The 18,022-nt window shown below is 40.0% G+C and overlaps 1 protein-coding gene across 1 annotated transcript in view; it reads right to left on the bottom strand.

The window, feature by feature from the left end:
- The window catches only part of SLC6A5 (solute carrier family 6 member 5), a 34,780-nt gene extending 18,181 nt beyond the window's left edge, over positions 1–16,599 (bottom strand). Inside the window, exons 1-6 of the mRNA XM_075280475.1 lie at positions 16,093–16,599; positions 14,003–14,138; positions 9,736–9,867; positions 4,188–4,361; positions 2,855–2,996; positions 2,300–2,432 (exon numbers count right to left, since the gene is read on the bottom strand). Of these exons, the coding sequence (XP_075136576.1) occupies positions 2,300–2,432; positions 2,855–2,996; positions 4,188–4,361; positions 9,736–9,867; positions 14,003–14,138; positions 16,093–16,590 (1,215 nt within the window). The 5' untranslated portion in view covers positions 16,591–16,599. The remainder of the gene's footprint in view (positions 1–2,299; positions 2,433–2,854; positions 2,997–4,187; positions 4,362–9,735; positions 9,868–14,002; positions 14,139–16,092) is intronic.
- Between the last annotated feature and the right edge of the window lie 1,423 nt (positions 16,600–18,022).

Below are 18,022 nucleotides of genomic sequence, written 5' to 3'. Positions count from 1 at the left end.
ATTCTTTGGAGTAACAAGGGCACTGCCATTTGCAATATTGCTTAATTTGCATATCAACAAAAATGGCAATATCTCAGCAATGGAGGCTTCGATTCACATGGGGAAAACACTGTTTGATTCAGGTGACCCAGACCTATGTATCTGCAAGGCTGGATTGATATGCTGGGTTTGGTGAGAGTCTCCCTTTAAGTCCCATTTTGTTAAAAGAGCTAAGGTTTTGTTGCAATGTATCAGTCAAGGAGCCTCGAACAAGATCAACACCAATCTCTCTGCCATTCCAGGTTCCAGTCTCATCACTTTGACCTGTAACAATACATTGTAACAAACTGAAGCTGTCTGACCATTGCTTGACATAACTAAGACTGTTCCATACAAAAAAATGGAAAATTGGGAGGAATTTAAAGTTAAATTAAAATAAAAGTTGCAAAATGTTCATTGTACAAAGGATTACAATGTATTTATATAGCTGTGGACAAGTCCATTGATATACAGCTGCCCTGGTCTCAGACAACATTGTATTAAATTGTAATTCTAGCATAGGGTATAATGCTATCAATTCATACAATGTTATACTCCATTCACATCCAGAGCTGCAGTCACAATTCTGGCTACTAGTGCTGGATATAACTTCTACAACTCCTCAGTGTAACACAACAGACAATAAATGTATCCAAAGCATCAGAGTTAACAGGAAACCAAACAGAATTGTGAATGCAGCTTTGGATGTGACTAGAGCACAAGGCAAAATGTAAGTAAAATTAGTTGCAAATTTGATATGTAGTTTACATGTAGTATGGGGATAAAAATGTTGTCAGCCTGAGGTCCTCTCACTGCCCTGTAAATGTTGTGTGGGGGCGGCATTGGCTGGGGGTCAGGGGGGGGATGAGGACCACCTTCCTTTTAGACTAACCATGCTCTGCAGACAACATTCCAGTAACTAATTAGACTTCATTCCAAAGCAGCCAGGAAAAACCTGAAAAATGTGCAAAGTTAATCCGTGCAGAGGAATACACCGAAAGTCATTACACTGCCCCCTAGAGGCTGACCATGGTATTAGTTACTATTACAGGTCCCACATTGGTTGAGATCCAGCTCTCCTAGGGTACTGCATGAAAAATCTGTGAAGGTAAGCAGCAACGCTGAAGCAGAGAGGCAGATTTGCCATTCTGCAGTCTGAAAAAGCTGGGTGGTGACCTTGTGAGAGCTGCAATGGCAACCATGTTAGTATTTTAAATAATGGGACATAAGATGATGATTTAACTTATGCGGCCCTACTATGAAAATAAGAAACGGGGGGATCAGATTGTCATCTCCTGAGAACAGGGAATGATGGGAGTGATACTTGTTCTATATCTATATGTATCTATATGTATATACTGTATATATATATATATATATATATATATATATATTCTATATTATTATACTATACCACTGGTTTTCTGATACAGAGCTCCAAATCCCCAGCACAGATAGAAATACAGGGTAAAATTCTGTCACCACTAGAGGGGGCTCAAGTGCTCTCTAAGTTTGACCTATATGGTGAGCTCCCTCTAGTGGTGACTGCAGGCAGGCAAAATTTTAACATTTCTATCTATAGAGGTGCAGGAGATTTTGAGTTCTGTATCAGGAAAAAATTATACTTTATTTCTCAAAGGGCCTGTCACCCAACTTTCCCAGACTCACTTATGCCATGGTAGAATTGTAAGAAGAATTGTGTTTCAGGAGTATGGGAAAGCCGGGATAGCATTGCGACCACCTGGCAGTAGAGGGTGACAGATATCTAAATATGTAGGACCCAGATTTCCTAGGAGTGGATAGAACTTAAAAAGAAATCTGAACCAAATTATTATTGACTTGAGCCAAATCCAATGTGTCATTTGCAGAGTTCAGGATGCTGAGCTATAAGGTCCTGTTTGCAGGTCCTCACTTTAGCTGTCATGGCTGTCTCGGAGCTGTCGGTGACATGGAGGTAAAACTATGGGAAGCAAGGACGTAGATGCCAGGTGCTGCAGCGTTCCCTCCTCCCTACTGCATGAAGACCCTGCAAACAGCACCTCAGATCTCAGCTTCCTATAAACAATCTTCTCATTTGTCCCAATTTCCATAAAATTGGCCAAATCTGATACAAAATGAACATTTTGTTGACAGATTGGGGTGTAAATTGGGGGCTTTCACCCCTGATTTTGTGTATTTTGGCGGAATTATCCATTAACAAACAATAACAATATTTAAGTCGGACATTATCAAAAATGTCAGGTCTGCTGTTGTCCTCTGGTGTCACCCTGTCCGCTCCTACCTTTCCGGATGTCTTGATTCCCTTGGCCAGTGATGCGTAGACAATGACCCAGGCCAAGAAGAGGCTGAAGACGAGTGGCCACCGGATCTCACCAGGATACTCGATGCCGGCGGAAATCTTCAGCATATTGTACCTGGGGAGAATTATATACAGGACACCAGAGGGGTCAAACAAAAAACCCCAACACAGAGCTATAGATAAAGAGTGTAGAGGCTTTGGCAGCCACATTTTAACCCCTTCCCATCACAATTATTGCAGTCTGATCTTGAAGTCTGCTAATAAGTGGAAACCATCAGCAAGCTGCTGTTGATGGATCTGCTCTTATCAGCTATTGTATCAGTTCTATTCTGTTACTCTTTCTATTCACTTGTATTTGCAAATTAAGGGAATCTTTCCCCCTGGATAAACAAAAAACATATCTTCTTTCCTGCGCAAACCTTCTTGCTGATGGTTTCCACAACTAAAAAAAAAATGCAGAGTTTGCTGACCAGGATGACCATCCTGTATATTCTAAGTATATTGTAAGTCACCTTTCATTTCCCAACCAAGTCTTACTTGAAGTATTCCTCGCTGCCGCTGACAAAGGTCTTGTTGGCGTGACTTGTATAATTCACCATAGTCAAGTTTGGATAGGCGGTCATACAGAACGTGCTATTCTTGATCTGAATTTTCGGGTGGTCCCCAATGACACAGGAATCTGGGGAGACATGATAGGTGGTGAGGCACTAGATGTCACATTCATGGTAGACGTGGACAGAGATTATAGTATTGTCACCCTATATAGCCAGAAATTCTGCCAGCTGTCACTGTCCCAGAACTGATCTGCAGAGGTCCTGGGTGTTGGACAGTCACAGATCGAATATTGATGACCTAGTGTAAGGATATGCCATCAATACTAGAAGGTGGATAACCGTAGGTGAGATGCATTATTATTATTATATGGATATATAATATAGATAGATTATACTAATATTATAGTATATATATTACACACAAGTATAGTATATACATGTTATACTTGTATGTACATTATGTATATATCTATAACCTATCTAGGAGCTTGCATCACTCAGAGTGGCCACAGGAGGGAGCTTGAGTGCCATTAAGCCTCGTATACTGAGACCAATTCTGTCCTGTGTACAAAGCCTCAGCGCCCGCACAACATATCAGCATCACTACTGCCGGGTATATATTATTATAGTTGCCATAAGATTACAGTTGTTTCAATGCCATGAAGGGAGTTCTTGGTCTGTGCAATGTTTGGTCAGATGTCAAAGTAACATCCACACAATGCCAGGAACCAGAACATTGTCCAGACCATCACATTGCTTCCACTGGTGCCCATAGTGTACACCAGTGCCATCCCTTCTCCTGGACATACTGTACGAGCCCCCGGCTGTCCACATGATATAAGTAAGTGTGAGTTTATCACACCAGGCACCTTCTTCCATTGCTGCATGGTCCAGCTTTGACGCTCACTGGCAGTGTACAGGGGTCAGCATGGGTGCTCTGCGGCGACACAGCCCCATATATGACAACCAGCTGTGCCCTGTGTGTACTGACAACTTTCTATCATGGCCAGCAGGAACTTTTTCAGCAATGTGCTTTGCATTATATCTTCTGTGGGATCAAATCTCATTACGTGGCCATCAATGAGCCTTGGAGTTCCCTGACCTGTCACTGCCTACCTTACGGTCCAATGCAAGTGCACCATTGGCCCTATGATTAAAACAGCCCTGTCTGCAGCCACCACTAGATGGAGCTCATCCCATGCAGATTTACATAGCCCCGTATACAGTGAGCTCCCCCTAGTGGTGGATAGCATAAGAGCATTTCCTGTATTAAGGTGGAGGGGTTGCTGACTCCGTTGAAAGCAAAAATCACTTACCCAGTAAAAGTCTGCTTTTGTCTTTGCAGTCCGGCGTATTCCAAGGATTATCACAAGACGCCCAGGGTAAGACGGACACGAAGGAGGCGAAAAGATAGAAGAGGGTGTAGCACATGATGATGTTGTAGTAGATGGCAATCAATACAGAAATAATCAGCATGGCGATCCCGCAGCCTGGGGAGAGGGGCGAGCGCAGACATTTCTATTATACAACTTCAAGAATTCTCTAAACTTTCTCAATAAACCGTAAAAAGGAATAAAAGTGAAAAGAATAAAATACATTTGGCATGTTTAATTATTTTTTATTCTTCGGGTAATTGCACATATCCAGGAGGACGGGAGGATTTGCAGCGTCGTAAACTGTTAATGGATCCAATAACCAACAACGCAGACGTTTCATGATATAATGGACGCTACTGACACAAAACAAAGAGCCAAAGCTTCAGCTGTCTAAAGCGCAGTAAATGAGAATTACATTGTGTGTCGTCATGTCTGATAATCTCTTGGACATGGCAGGACATCGCAACTCAGCACCTTGCAACTGCACAGGGGGACAACAATGTGCTATAGAGCGGGACTCTGCCCCTGTGATACCATTGAGGTAGTCAGCATTGACCGTAGCATCTTTGGGGATCGGGGTAGTGTTCAGGAAGGGGTTAATTTCATAAAATATCTGTATACAGGGAGTCAGGGCTTCTCTAAATTTTCTGTAAAGTCATAGAGCTTAATGCTAACTTTCTGTCTTCTTGTAGCCTCCACTAGGGGGAGCTCAGAAGCTTACTGAAGACAGATGTCTTGTAGTGCATGTACAGGGGTATATCACAGCTCCGTATCAGTACAGATCTATAATATGGTACCCAACATCAAAACTATATGATTTTGGTTTCACATTATATGAATCTTGACATATATTATGGAAACATTGCATTTAGGAAGTATGTTACTATATGGACACCATATGACAGTGCTGCAGATCTATATTACACACCTAGAAGACAAGCAATATTCTACAGTATATGTCAGGGGCAACATACATAGATGAGAACACGGTATACATCATTCAAAGGGGGGTTGCAAACACGTCTGATTTCTTTCACAAACAGTGCCATTCTTGTCCACAGGCTGTGTCTGGTATTGCAGTTCAGTCTAGTGAAGTGAGGCTGAGATGCAGAACTGCACACAATCTCTGGACTGGAAGGGGGACAATGTATTTTGGCCATTGTGGAAACGGAATAAAAACGAACACTACATTTAACAGTCCCAAAAAAGTAAGATTTCATTTACTCTCATCCATATACTGTTGGAGATTGCAGCGTCTTAATTTGTGTTCTTGTGTTTTTCCTTAGACTTCCATGGGAGGAACAAAATGCAAAACACAGCGGAAAAGCAGTGAAAAAATGGTATACCGTAAATTGCCTCAATAGCAGTGGGACACAATGTCTCAGTACATGCCATCAAAGAGTGCTCAAGTAATACCACCACGTAGTGTCCAAACTATACCGCCATACCACATATAGACCATACCGCCATACCACATATAGACAATACTGCCATACTGCATATAGACAATACCGCCATAAATTATATAGACAATATCGCCATACAGCATATTGACAACACCTCCATACAGCATATAGACAATACCGCCACACAGCATATAGACAATACCGCTATACAGCATATAGACAATACTGCCATACAGCATACAGACAACACCTCCATACAGCATATAGAGAATACCACCATACAGCATATAGACAATACCACCATACAGCATACAGACAATACCTCCATACAGCATATAGACAATACCGCCATACAGCATATAGACAATACCGCCATACAGCATATAGACAATACCGCCATACAGCATATAGACAATACTGCCATACAGCATATAGAGAATACCACCATACAGCATATAGACAATACCACCATACAGCATACAGACAATACCTCCATACAGCATATAGACAATACCGCCATACAGCATATAGAGAATACCGCCATACAGCATATAGATAATACCACTATACAGCATATAGACAATACCGCCATACAGCATACAGACAATACCTCCATACAGCATATAGACAATACCGCCATACAGCATATAGAGAATACCGCCATACAGCATATAGATAATACCACTATACAGCATATAGACAATACTGCCATATAGCATATAGAGAATACTGCCATACAGCATATAGACAATACCACCATATAGCATATAGACAAAACCACCATACAGCATATAGATAATACCGCTATACAGCATATAAATAATACCACCATATAGCATATAGACAATACCGCCATACAACAAATAGACAATACCTCCATTCAGCATATAGAAAATACTGCCATACAGCATATAGACAATACTGGCATACAGCATATCAACAAAACCGCCATAGAGCATATAGACAATACCGCCATACAGCATATAGACAATACTGGCATACAGCATATAGACAATACAACCATACAGCATATAGACAATACTGCCATACAGCATATCGACAATACCGCCATAGAGCATATAGACAATACTGCCATACAGCATATAGACAATACCACCATAGAGCATATAGACAATACTGCCATACAGTGTTGGCCAAAAGTATTGGCACCCCTGCAATTCTGTCAAATAATACTGATTTTCTTCCAGAAAATGATTGCAAGCCCAAATTCTTTGGTATTAATATCTTCATTTAATTTGTCTTCAATGGAAAACCACAAAAAGAATTGTCAAAAAGCCAAATTGGATATAATTCCACAGCAAACATAAAAAAGGGGGTGGACAAAAGTATTGACACTGTTTTAAAAATCATGTGATGCTTCTCTAATTTGTGTAATTAACAGCACCTGTTACTTACCTGAGGCACCTAACAGGTGGTGGCAATAACTAAATCATACTTGCAGCCAGTTGAAATGGATTAAAGTTGACTCAACCTCTGTCCTGTGTCCTTGTGTGTACCACATTGAGCATGGAGAAAAGAAAGAAAACCAAAGAACTGTCTGAGGACTTGAGAAGCAAAATTGTGAGGAAGCATGAGCAATCTCAAGGCTATAAGTCCATCTCCAAAGACCTGAATGTTCCTGTGTCTACCGTGCACAGTGTCATCACGAAGTGTAAAGTCCATGACACTGTGGCTAACCTCCCTAGATGTATATGGAAAAGAAAAATTGACGAGAGATTTCACCGCAAGATTGTGCGGATGGCGGATAAAGAACCTCAACTAACATCCAAACAAGTCCAAGCTGCCCTGCAGTCCGAGGGTACAACAGTGTCACCCCGTACTATCCAGCGTCAGCGTCTGAATGAGAAGGGACTGTATGGTAGGAGACCCAGGAAGACCCCACTTCTTACCCACAGACATAAAAAAGCCAGGCTGGAGTTTGCCAAAACGTACCTGAGAAAGCCAAAACCGTTCTGGAAGAATGTTCTCTGGTCAGATGAGACAAAAGTAGGAAAAGGCCTCAACATAGAGTTTACAGGGAAAAGAGAGGCCTTCAAAGAGAAGAAGACGCCCCCTACAGTCAGACATGGCGGAGATCCCCGATGTTTTGGGGTTGCTTTGCTGCCTCTGGCACTGGACTGCTTGACCGTGTGCATGGCATTATGAAGTCTGAAGACGACCAACACATTGTGCAGCATCATGTAGGGCCCAGTGTGAGAAAGCTGGGTCCCCCTCAGAGGTCAGGGCTCTTCCAGCAGGACAATGACCCAAAACACACTTCAGGTCAGCACTAGAAAATGGTGGTGAGAGAAAGCCCTGGAGACTTGTAAAGTGGCAGCAATGAGTCCAGCCCTGAATCCCATAGAACACCTGTGGGGGAGGGGGAGAGATCTCTTGGTGGCAGTTTGGAGAAGGCCCCCTTCACATCTCAGGGGGGACCGCGAGCAGTTTGCCAAAGAAGAAGAATGGTCTAAGATTCCAGCAGAGCCTTGTAAGAAACTCATTGCTGGTTAGCGGAAGCGGTTGTGCGCAGTTATTGTGTCTAAAGGTTGTGCTACCAAGTATTAGGCTGAGGGCGCCAATACTTCTGTCTGGCCCATTTTTGGAGTTTTGTGTAAAATGATCAATGATTTGACTTTTTTTTTTATTCTCTTTTGTGTTTTTTCATTGCAAGCAAAATAAATGAAGATATTACCAAAGAGTTTGTGCTTGTAATCATTTTCTGGAAGAACACGAGTATTATCTGACAGAATTGCAGGGGGGCCGAAACTTTTGGCCAACACTGTGTATCATATAGACAATACCGCCATATCACATATAAAAAATACTGCCTTGGGCTAAGGCCCCACATTCTGAAAATGCAACTTTTTTTTTTGCAGATTTTGTTGCAGTTTTTTGAGTCACAGTCAGTTGTGGAATTAACAGAAGGGAAACGTCTAAGGCAGGGGTAGGGAACGTACGGCACTCCAGCTGTTGCAAAACTACAACTCCCAGCATGCACACTTGCTCTGCTGTTTTTGGAGCTCCCATGGAAGTGAATGGAGCATGTTGGGAGTTGTAGTTTCACAGCAGCTGGAGAACCGAAGGTTCCCTACCCCTGGTCTAAGGGCTTGACTTTTGCTAAAAAAAAAAAAACGCACCAAAACCTGCCAAAAAATGCTTCATTTATGCAACGTAGGGCCTTAGCCTTACAAAGTTCAAACAATACCACTATGCAGTGACCAAACGATACTGCCATATGGTGTCCAAACGATACTGCTATACAGTGCCCAAACACCGCCATATAGGGTCCAAACAATACCTCAATACAGTAACCAAAAATACTTCCATACAATGTCCCAACAATACCACTATACAGCGTTTAAATAATACCGCCATATAGCGTCCAAACAATACTACTATACAGTGACCAAACAACACCTCCATTCATTGTCCAAGCAATACTGCCATACAATGACCACACAATACTGCCGTAGAGAGTTCAAATGGTAGCACCATATAGCATTCAGATAGCCGACATCCACAGAAGATCTGGGCTTAGTTCTCCAAGATGGCGGCAGGAACAACCTCCCTGCCAAGTTCTGCCAAAATCCGTCTGCAAGTACCAAGAGGAACTAATGGGAGGCAAAGGGCAAAGGTCACACCGAATATTGAGGGGATTTACATTTCTCTTTTCTTCATTGATAAGAATAATCTTTTAACCCTTTTATTTCGGAAAGCATTCTTACTCTGCAGTGTTTTTGTCCAGATTTGCTAAAGCTTTTGCACAGTGTGTAGAATACCCAGGTGATCTAGAACAGACATAAGGTTTCTAGCAAACAGAAATAAGAAAGCTTGTGATCTAGAACTTTATATACCAATAATATCCATATAAGAGGAGTCATAGCTGCGTCTTCAACTCCATAGGTAGAGTAGGCCTATATAGGTCACCTATGGAACCAGTAAAGGTTTGATACAATGTTGTGTTATTGTGCACAAGAATCATAAAGCTTCATATCATACTGTAGATACATGACAGAAATGAGATATATAATATATAATATAATATACAATATACGTAGAGAGGTGATTGCGCCACCTACCTTGTAACGCAGGAATGGCTTTCCACACAGAGATGGGGCCCTGACTAGCAAACTGTCCAAGTGACACCTCCAAAAGGAAGATGGGGATCCCGGCCAGCGCCAACATTGTCAGGTAGGGAATGAGGAAAGCGCCTGAGAAAACACAGAGACATAATACAGGAGAAAAAAACTGGACACCGAAACCGGCTGATAACATCTATCTATCTATCTATCTATCTATCTATCTATCTAACTATCTATCTATCTATCTATCTATCTATTTATCTATCTATCTCCTATCTATCTATCTAACTATCTATTTATCTATCTATCTATCTATCTATCTATCTATCTATCTATCTATCTATCATCTATCTATCTCATATCTATCTAATCTCACATCTGTCTATACCATATTTATCTATTATTTCCATATTTTTTCTGTACATACTCAGGTTAGGGCTGTGTGATATAAAAATATTATATAGTACACTGTAGGGTTGTGTAATGTAATATGATATAGTACTTTAAAGGTATGTGTGATATAATAATATAAAATACTACGATGTAAGGTTATGGGATGTACCAATATGATAGATTACACTGTAGGGTTCTCTGATATAATATGATATACTACACTGAAGGGTTGTGTGATATTATAGAATTCAACACATAGGGTTGTATGACATAATAAAGTACAGTGTAGGGTTGTGTTATATTATGATATACTACACTGTAGGGTTGTGTTATATCATAATGTGATATAGTTTCTGTACGGTTCTCTGATATAGTACACTGTAGGGTTGTGTTATATGATTTAGTACACAGTAGGATTGGGTGTTATATATTAATATGATATAGTACACTGTAGGGTTGTGTTATATGATATGGTATACTGTAGGGTTCTTTGATATAATAATAGGATATGCTACACTATAGAGTCGTCTAATATAGAAATATAATATAGTACACTGTTGAATTTTGTGAAATAATAGTGCACTGCGGAGCAATAGAGTAATATTATGTTATATTACACTGCAGGGTAGTGTGATACAACAAAGTATATACTACATTGTAAAGTTTTCTGGCATAAAAATGATATAGCACACTGTAGAGTTCTGTGATAAAATAATATGATATAGTGCACTGTAGGGATGTATATGTGTGTGTGACGTCATATGATATTGTACATTGCAGTGTTATGTACAGTAATAAAAGAATATTGTACAATGCAAACCCTGGGATTATAATGAAATATTGACCACCACAGGGATGTGCAGTGATAACCATGGGGGGTCTATATACTGCAGTGTTTTGTTATGGTTTATACTATGTTTTGTATACTATATGGCTTGATTATTGACAGAAAGATATCTTATATTGTACTCTGATGTGTGATGTAATAATAGTATATCTGACACAACAGCGAGGTATAACGTGGTGTAGAAAATATTATATTGTACAGTGCAGTAATCTATGCTGTGATGTAATAATAATATATTGTAAATTGTAGTGATTTGTGGTTTAATATAATAATAGTATATTGTACACTGCAGTGAAGTTTGGTGTGAGTAAATATTATATTGTATATTGCAGTGATGTATGGTGTGATATAACAATAGTATATAGTGCACTGCAGTAATGTGTTGTGTGATGTAATAATAGTATATTGGGTATAGCAGTGATGTATGGTGTGATGTAATAATATAATGGGCACTGCAGTGATATCTGATGTGATGTAATAGTAATAAATGTTACACTGCAGTTAAGTATAGTGTGATATAATAATAGCATATTGTACATTGCAGTGATGTACGATATAATATTAGTATATTCTATAATACAGTGAAGTATGATGTAATGTAATAGTATACTGTACACTGCAGTGGTGTGATATAATAATAGTATACTGTACACTGCAGTGGTGTGATACAATAATAGTATACTGTACACTGCAGTGGTGTGATATAATAATAGTATACTGTACACTGCAGTGGTGTGATATAATAATAGTATACTGTACACTGCAGTGGTGTGATACAATAATAGTATACTGTACACTGCAGTGGTGTGATATAATAATAGTACAATGTACACTGCAGTGGTGTGATATAATAATAGTACTGTATATTGTACACTGCAGTGGTGTGACGCAGTAGTAATATATTGGACATTGCAGCAATGTATGGTCTGATATAATAGTATATTGTACATTTCAGTGCTGTATGACATGACGGAATAATGTTGTACACTGCTGTGAGATGTAATGTAATATATATTTCAGTATACAATATACTATTATTACATCACACCACACATCACAGCAATGTACAATATAATAATGATCTGTCACACACAACCTCCCTAGGGTGTATGATATACTATTATTACATGACACTACCTATTGCTGCAGTGTACAACGTATTATTATGACATCACAACATGCATCACTGCAGTGTACAATGTACTATTACATGACCTCACATGTCATTACACAACTGCAGAGGACAATATATTATTAATACATCACATCAGGTATCACTGCAGTGCACAATATACTATATTAATCCACTGATCATGGCAATTTACAATATGTTATTATTTAACACCACACATCACTGTAGTGTTCAATATATTATACACTGCAGTGATGTAATTATATATTCTCCTCTGCAATGATGTAATAGTATATTGTGCACTGCAGTGATATATGGCGTAATGTAATAATAGTATACTTTACATGGCAGTGATGTATAGTGTGATATAATAATGTTTGCTGTAATGTAATAATAGTATTTTGTACACTGCAGTGATGTGTGATGTAGTAATATTGTATTTTACACTGCACTGATGTATGGGTTGATGTAATGATGTTGTATTGTATACTGCAGTGATGTATAGTGTGATGTAATATGCACTGCAGTGATGTAGTATATTGTACACTACAGGGTTCCCTAGTAGTTATTTTGTAATAACAGGATATTATACACTGCAGGGTATTTGTTTCATTGTGTTATGTTATACCCTGAAGCAGCCACCTCGATCATGCGTTAACAATCTGGTCTTTGCTCTGCACTGCGGTATATTGTGTGAACTGTGGATCTTGCATGGTGCGTGTTGTGAGTAGTTCTACATGGAGTATTTATATTGAGTATATCACAATACATAGAAATCAATGCTTGCACCATGTGCACACCTGCCTGTTATAGTTCACACGTCTCTATTCTCTATACAGTAAGTGTTACACAAGACAGCAGGAGCTGTGGATGGCTGAGGACACCCTTGTCATCCTATATACTAGATTCCTATATACTGTATCACTGCTAGTGCTCTTTGGATCATTCATCTACAGAATGTTCTCTAATCTCTATAATGTCACTGTACTTGATATCACTGTATTCACTATGCACTGTAGTCACTGTATTCTCTATAAGCACTGTATTTACCATAAGCACTGTATTCACTGAATTTTCTATAAGCACTGTATTCTCTATAAGCACTGTATACTTTATATGCACTGTATTCACTATAAGCACTGTATTCTCTATAAGCACAGTATTCTCTATAAGCACTGTATTCTCTATAAGCACTGTATACTTTATATGCACTGTATTCTCTATAAGCACTGTATACTTTATATGCACTGTATTCACTATAAGCACTGTATTCTCTATAAGCACAGTATTCTCTATAAGCACTGTATTCTCTATAAGCACTGTATACTTTATATGCACTGTATTCTCTATAAGCACTGTATTCTCTATAAGCACTGTATACTTTATATGCACTGTATTCTCTATAAGCACTGTATACTTTATATGCACTGTATTCTCTATAAGCACAGTATTCTCTATAAGCACTGTATTCTCTATAAGCACTGTATACTTTATATGCACTGTATTCTCTATAAGCACTGTATACTTTATATGCACTGTATTCACTATAAGCACTGTATTCTCTATAAGCACAGTATTCTCTATAAGCACTGTATTCTCTATAAGCACTGTATACTTTATATGCACTGTATTCTCTATAAGCACTGTATTCTCTATAAGCACTGTATACTTTATATGCACTGTATTCTCTATAAGCACTGTATACTTTATATGCACTGTATTCTCTATAAGCACAGTATTCTCTATAAGCACTGTATTCTCTATAAGCACTGTATACTTTATATGCACTGTATTCTCTATAAGCACTGTATTTTCTATAAGCACTGTATTTTCTATAAGCACTGTATTCTCTATAAGCACTGTATACTTTATATGCACTGTATTCACTGTACCTCCACCATTCTTAAAAGCCAAGTAAGGGAATCTCCAGACATTGCCCAGGCCCACAGCATAGCCCACCATAGAGAGGATAAAATCCAGTTTACTAGACCAGTTCCCTCGAGCTTTATTCTCATCCCCATCATCGTCCTAAGGAAAGAGAAGGAAAAGTCACAAACCTGACTGACCATAGGAGAAGGACCAACTGACTGACCACAGGGGAAGGACTGACTGACCACAGGGGAAGAACTGACTGACCACAGGGGAAGGACTGACTGACCACAGGAGAAGGGCTGACTGACTGACCACAGGAGAAAGACTGACTGACCACAGGAGAAGGGCTGACTGACTGACCACAAGGGAAGGACTGACTGACTGACCACAAGGGAAGGACTGACTGACTGACTGACTGACCATAGGAGAAGGACTAATTGACTGACCACAGGGGAAGGACTGACTGACCATAGGAGAAGGACTAACTGACCACAGGGGAAAGACTGACTGTCCATAGGAGAAGGACTGACTGACTGACCACAAGGGAAGGACTGACTGACTGACCACAGGGGAAGGACTGACTGACCACAGGAGGACTGACTGACTGACCACAGGAGAAGAACTGACTGACCACAGGAGAAGGACTGACTGACCACAGGGGAAGAACTGACTGACCACAGGGGAAGGACTGACTGACCATAGGAGAAGGACTGACTGACTGACCACAGGGGAAGGTCTGACTGACCACAGGGGAAGGAAGGACTGACTGACCACAGGAGAAGGACTAACTGACTGACCATAGGAGAAGGACTGACTGACTGACTGACCACAGGGGAAGGACTGACTGACTGACCATAGGAGAAGGACTGACTGACCACAGGAGAAGGAAGGACTGACTGACCACAGGGGAAGGAAGGACTGACTGACCACAGAAGGACTAACTGACTGACCATAGGAGGACTGACTGACCACAGGGGAAGGACTGACTGACTGACCACAGGTGAAAGACTGACTGACCATATGAGAAGACCTGTTGTTTTGTTCCAAAATGGTGAAAGAAGAGATGTGAAGATAGATAGATAGATAGATAGATAGATAGATAGATAGGAGATAGATAGATAGATAGATAGATAGATAGATAGATAGATAGATAGATAGATAAGGATAGATAGATAGATAGATAGATAGATAGATAGATAGATAGATAGATAGATAGATATGAAGATAGGTAGGAGATAGATAGATAGATAGATAGATAGATAGATAGATAGAGGGATAGATAGAGGGATAGATAGAGGGATAGATAGAGGGATAGATAGAGGGATAGATAGGAGATAGATAGATAGATAGATAGATAGATAGATAGATAGATAGATAGAGGGATAGATAGAGGGATAGATAGATAGGAGATAGATGGATAGAGAAGTTACAGAAATAGATAATATATAGATAATTAAATTAATAAGAAAAACTATTTATTAACTTTGTATTTCCTTTCTTTTGCCGCAGATATAATGATAGAACAAATAAGTTATAGGATGCAGATAGATAAATAGATAGATATGAGGTATGAGAGATCTATGATACAGATGGTTATAAAGTTACTTTTAATTTCGTTTACTAACTAGATAACATGAGGTACAGGCAATCCTTCCTCCTCCTCCTCATCCAGTTAAACGAGGAAACAATGGACTTTCTTATCTCTCTGTATTTGGCTTATTCAGTCCATTTTTTCACTTAAAGTGCTGTCTGCATGTTTGCCTTCTATATGGATAGATCAGTATGGGATACATATAGAATAGTTATGTATTTGCTTTATATTCAGACCCCACAATAAATCCAATACCAACAGTTTCCAGAATATGCAAACCAGATATCATTAAATTCACTGCGATAAATGTTGTGATTTGTACATAAGAGTCGCACTGTGTGATACATAGCATGTAAACCTTATACCACCCAGTATCGCATCACACGAGGGTATATAGATTGTAAGCTCCTGTGTCATAGGATGCGACATTTGGATGGCTGTGACATTGACATTTCCTCCTCCCTTATTTCATGCACAGGACAATTAATACAATTTGCATATTAAATCCAAGGCTCTTACCCCACTGAGGTTGCCAGATAGGACGGAGGTGTTGCCATCTGTGCCCAGTATGACGGTGCTTTGGTTCATGGGCACCCAGCCCCCCTTGGCGTTGTTCTGCTCCAGGCTGGTTTTGCCATAGCTTTGGTTCGTGTCCCCCTCTGCACTCTGGAGGGGCACAATCCTGCAGTGCACAGAGTTACTCTGCCCATTGCTGTCAGTCATGTTTGAAGCCTTCAGTGGAAACCCATCTGCAGAATCCTTCCGTATAACAAAGTTTCCATGACTTGGGGTGCTGATCTTACACGACCCCCCAGTTCTAGACCTCTCCAGGGCGCTGGCTTTGGATTCCTCAAACCCTTTGCTGTCATTGGAAGTAGACTGGGATAACCTGGCCAGTTTGGAGGAAGCTTGTAGAGGAACATCATTGTCTGGACTATGCTGGGTAACTCCTGCGCCCCCGATCTGTCCTGGGGCAGCCCCCTCTGGGCTATTCACTGTCTTCTGACCCACATCCATTGGATTCACGTATTCCTGTGAAATAAAAATGAATTCTTATTGCCACGACTACATGCCGTCTACATGCGCCTTAGAACACATGTCGTGTGTTACTGCCATGCAAAGAAACATTGTATCTACTGCACTAAGCCCGCTAATATTACCATCGTGGCTTTAAAATGGTTAAATATTTTTTTAGCTAGGGGTGTATAAAATCTAATCTACCCTTTAGGTGCAGAATGCTGGGTGAAGGGACTGCGGGGCAGCCAGATAGATCCTCGTTGGGTTTCATATCACGACTTGAATAGGCTCCTGCCCCTTTCATTGTTGTACAAAGATTCTTTAATTTTACGCCCCATTTCCTCTGTGTCACTCAGCACTCAGCAGCCCCCGACTCCATAGACAGGCGGCTCGTCCTCAGGGTAAAAACACTGCAAAATCCTTCCCATGTCTCTGCCTGTGACCCCTGCACAATCCCTGCACATTCCCTACACAATCCCTGCGCAATCCCCGCACATTCTCCATACTTCAACCTTATTATTCACTATGTACCTTATAGTAACAATATAGTAATAATAAGAGGCAAAATGTTACAATGTTTCCAGTATTCTATAGAGAGAGAGCGGGACTGTACATATATAATGTATACAGTGTTTATAATCTGCTGCATAATTTAAATAGATATGACTAAATTTATAAATCTCCCTGTTTATCGATATCTCATATCTAATACTATCTATCTAATTAATATCCTCTATATTGTATAAATATATAAATATCTAATATTTATCTCTCTCATATCTAATATCAATCTATCTCCTATCTATCTATCTATCTCCTATCTATCTATCTATCTATCTATCTATCTATCTATCTATCTATCTATCTATCTATCTATCTATCTATCATACATAGACTGATACGTAGAATATAACTGTACCTAAAACACGGTTTTGTAATCCGATGAGTCTAAAATATGTTGCACTGACAGGCGGGGCAGGTTCAGAACTATAGACAGTTCCTGGTCGTCTTGTAAGGACCCTCTAATGTCAGGTTCAGCACTATGGACAGCACTCAGTTGCTTGAGGATTATGGACTATGGTGCACTATATAGATCTCTTCCTTAGGGTCAGCACCAGGGACAGCTACTATAGGGTCTCCAGTGCTATAGATATATCCTGCACTATGGACAGGAGAATTTAGCACAATGAGCAGCTCCCACAGGTTCAACTCAGGTTCAGCATTGTGGACAGGTCCTTGAAGACTCAGGATCTTAGACATCTACTGAAGGATTCTGCACAATGACCACCTTTCCAAGATCATCTTCCTGGATACTTCCACCAGATCCAGCATTAAGGAGAGTTCAGGTACCTTTGAGCACTATGGAGAGGTCCCCAAGGTAGGTAGGAATAAGGATGGCTCATGGAGGGTTCAGAACTACGAACATCTCTCA

The sequence above is a fragment of the Leptodactylus fuscus genome, chromosome 7, assembly GCF_031893055.1.
Source record: "Leptodactylus fuscus isolate aLepFus1 chromosome 7, aLepFus1.hap2, whole genome shotgun sequence".
Taxonomy (NCBI): Eukaryota; Metazoa; Chordata; class Amphibia; order Anura; family Leptodactylidae; genus Leptodactylus; species Leptodactylus fuscus.
The sequence above is the reverse complement of the archived record's forward strand: the minus strand, read 5'-3'. Positions and strand labels throughout refer to the sequence as shown.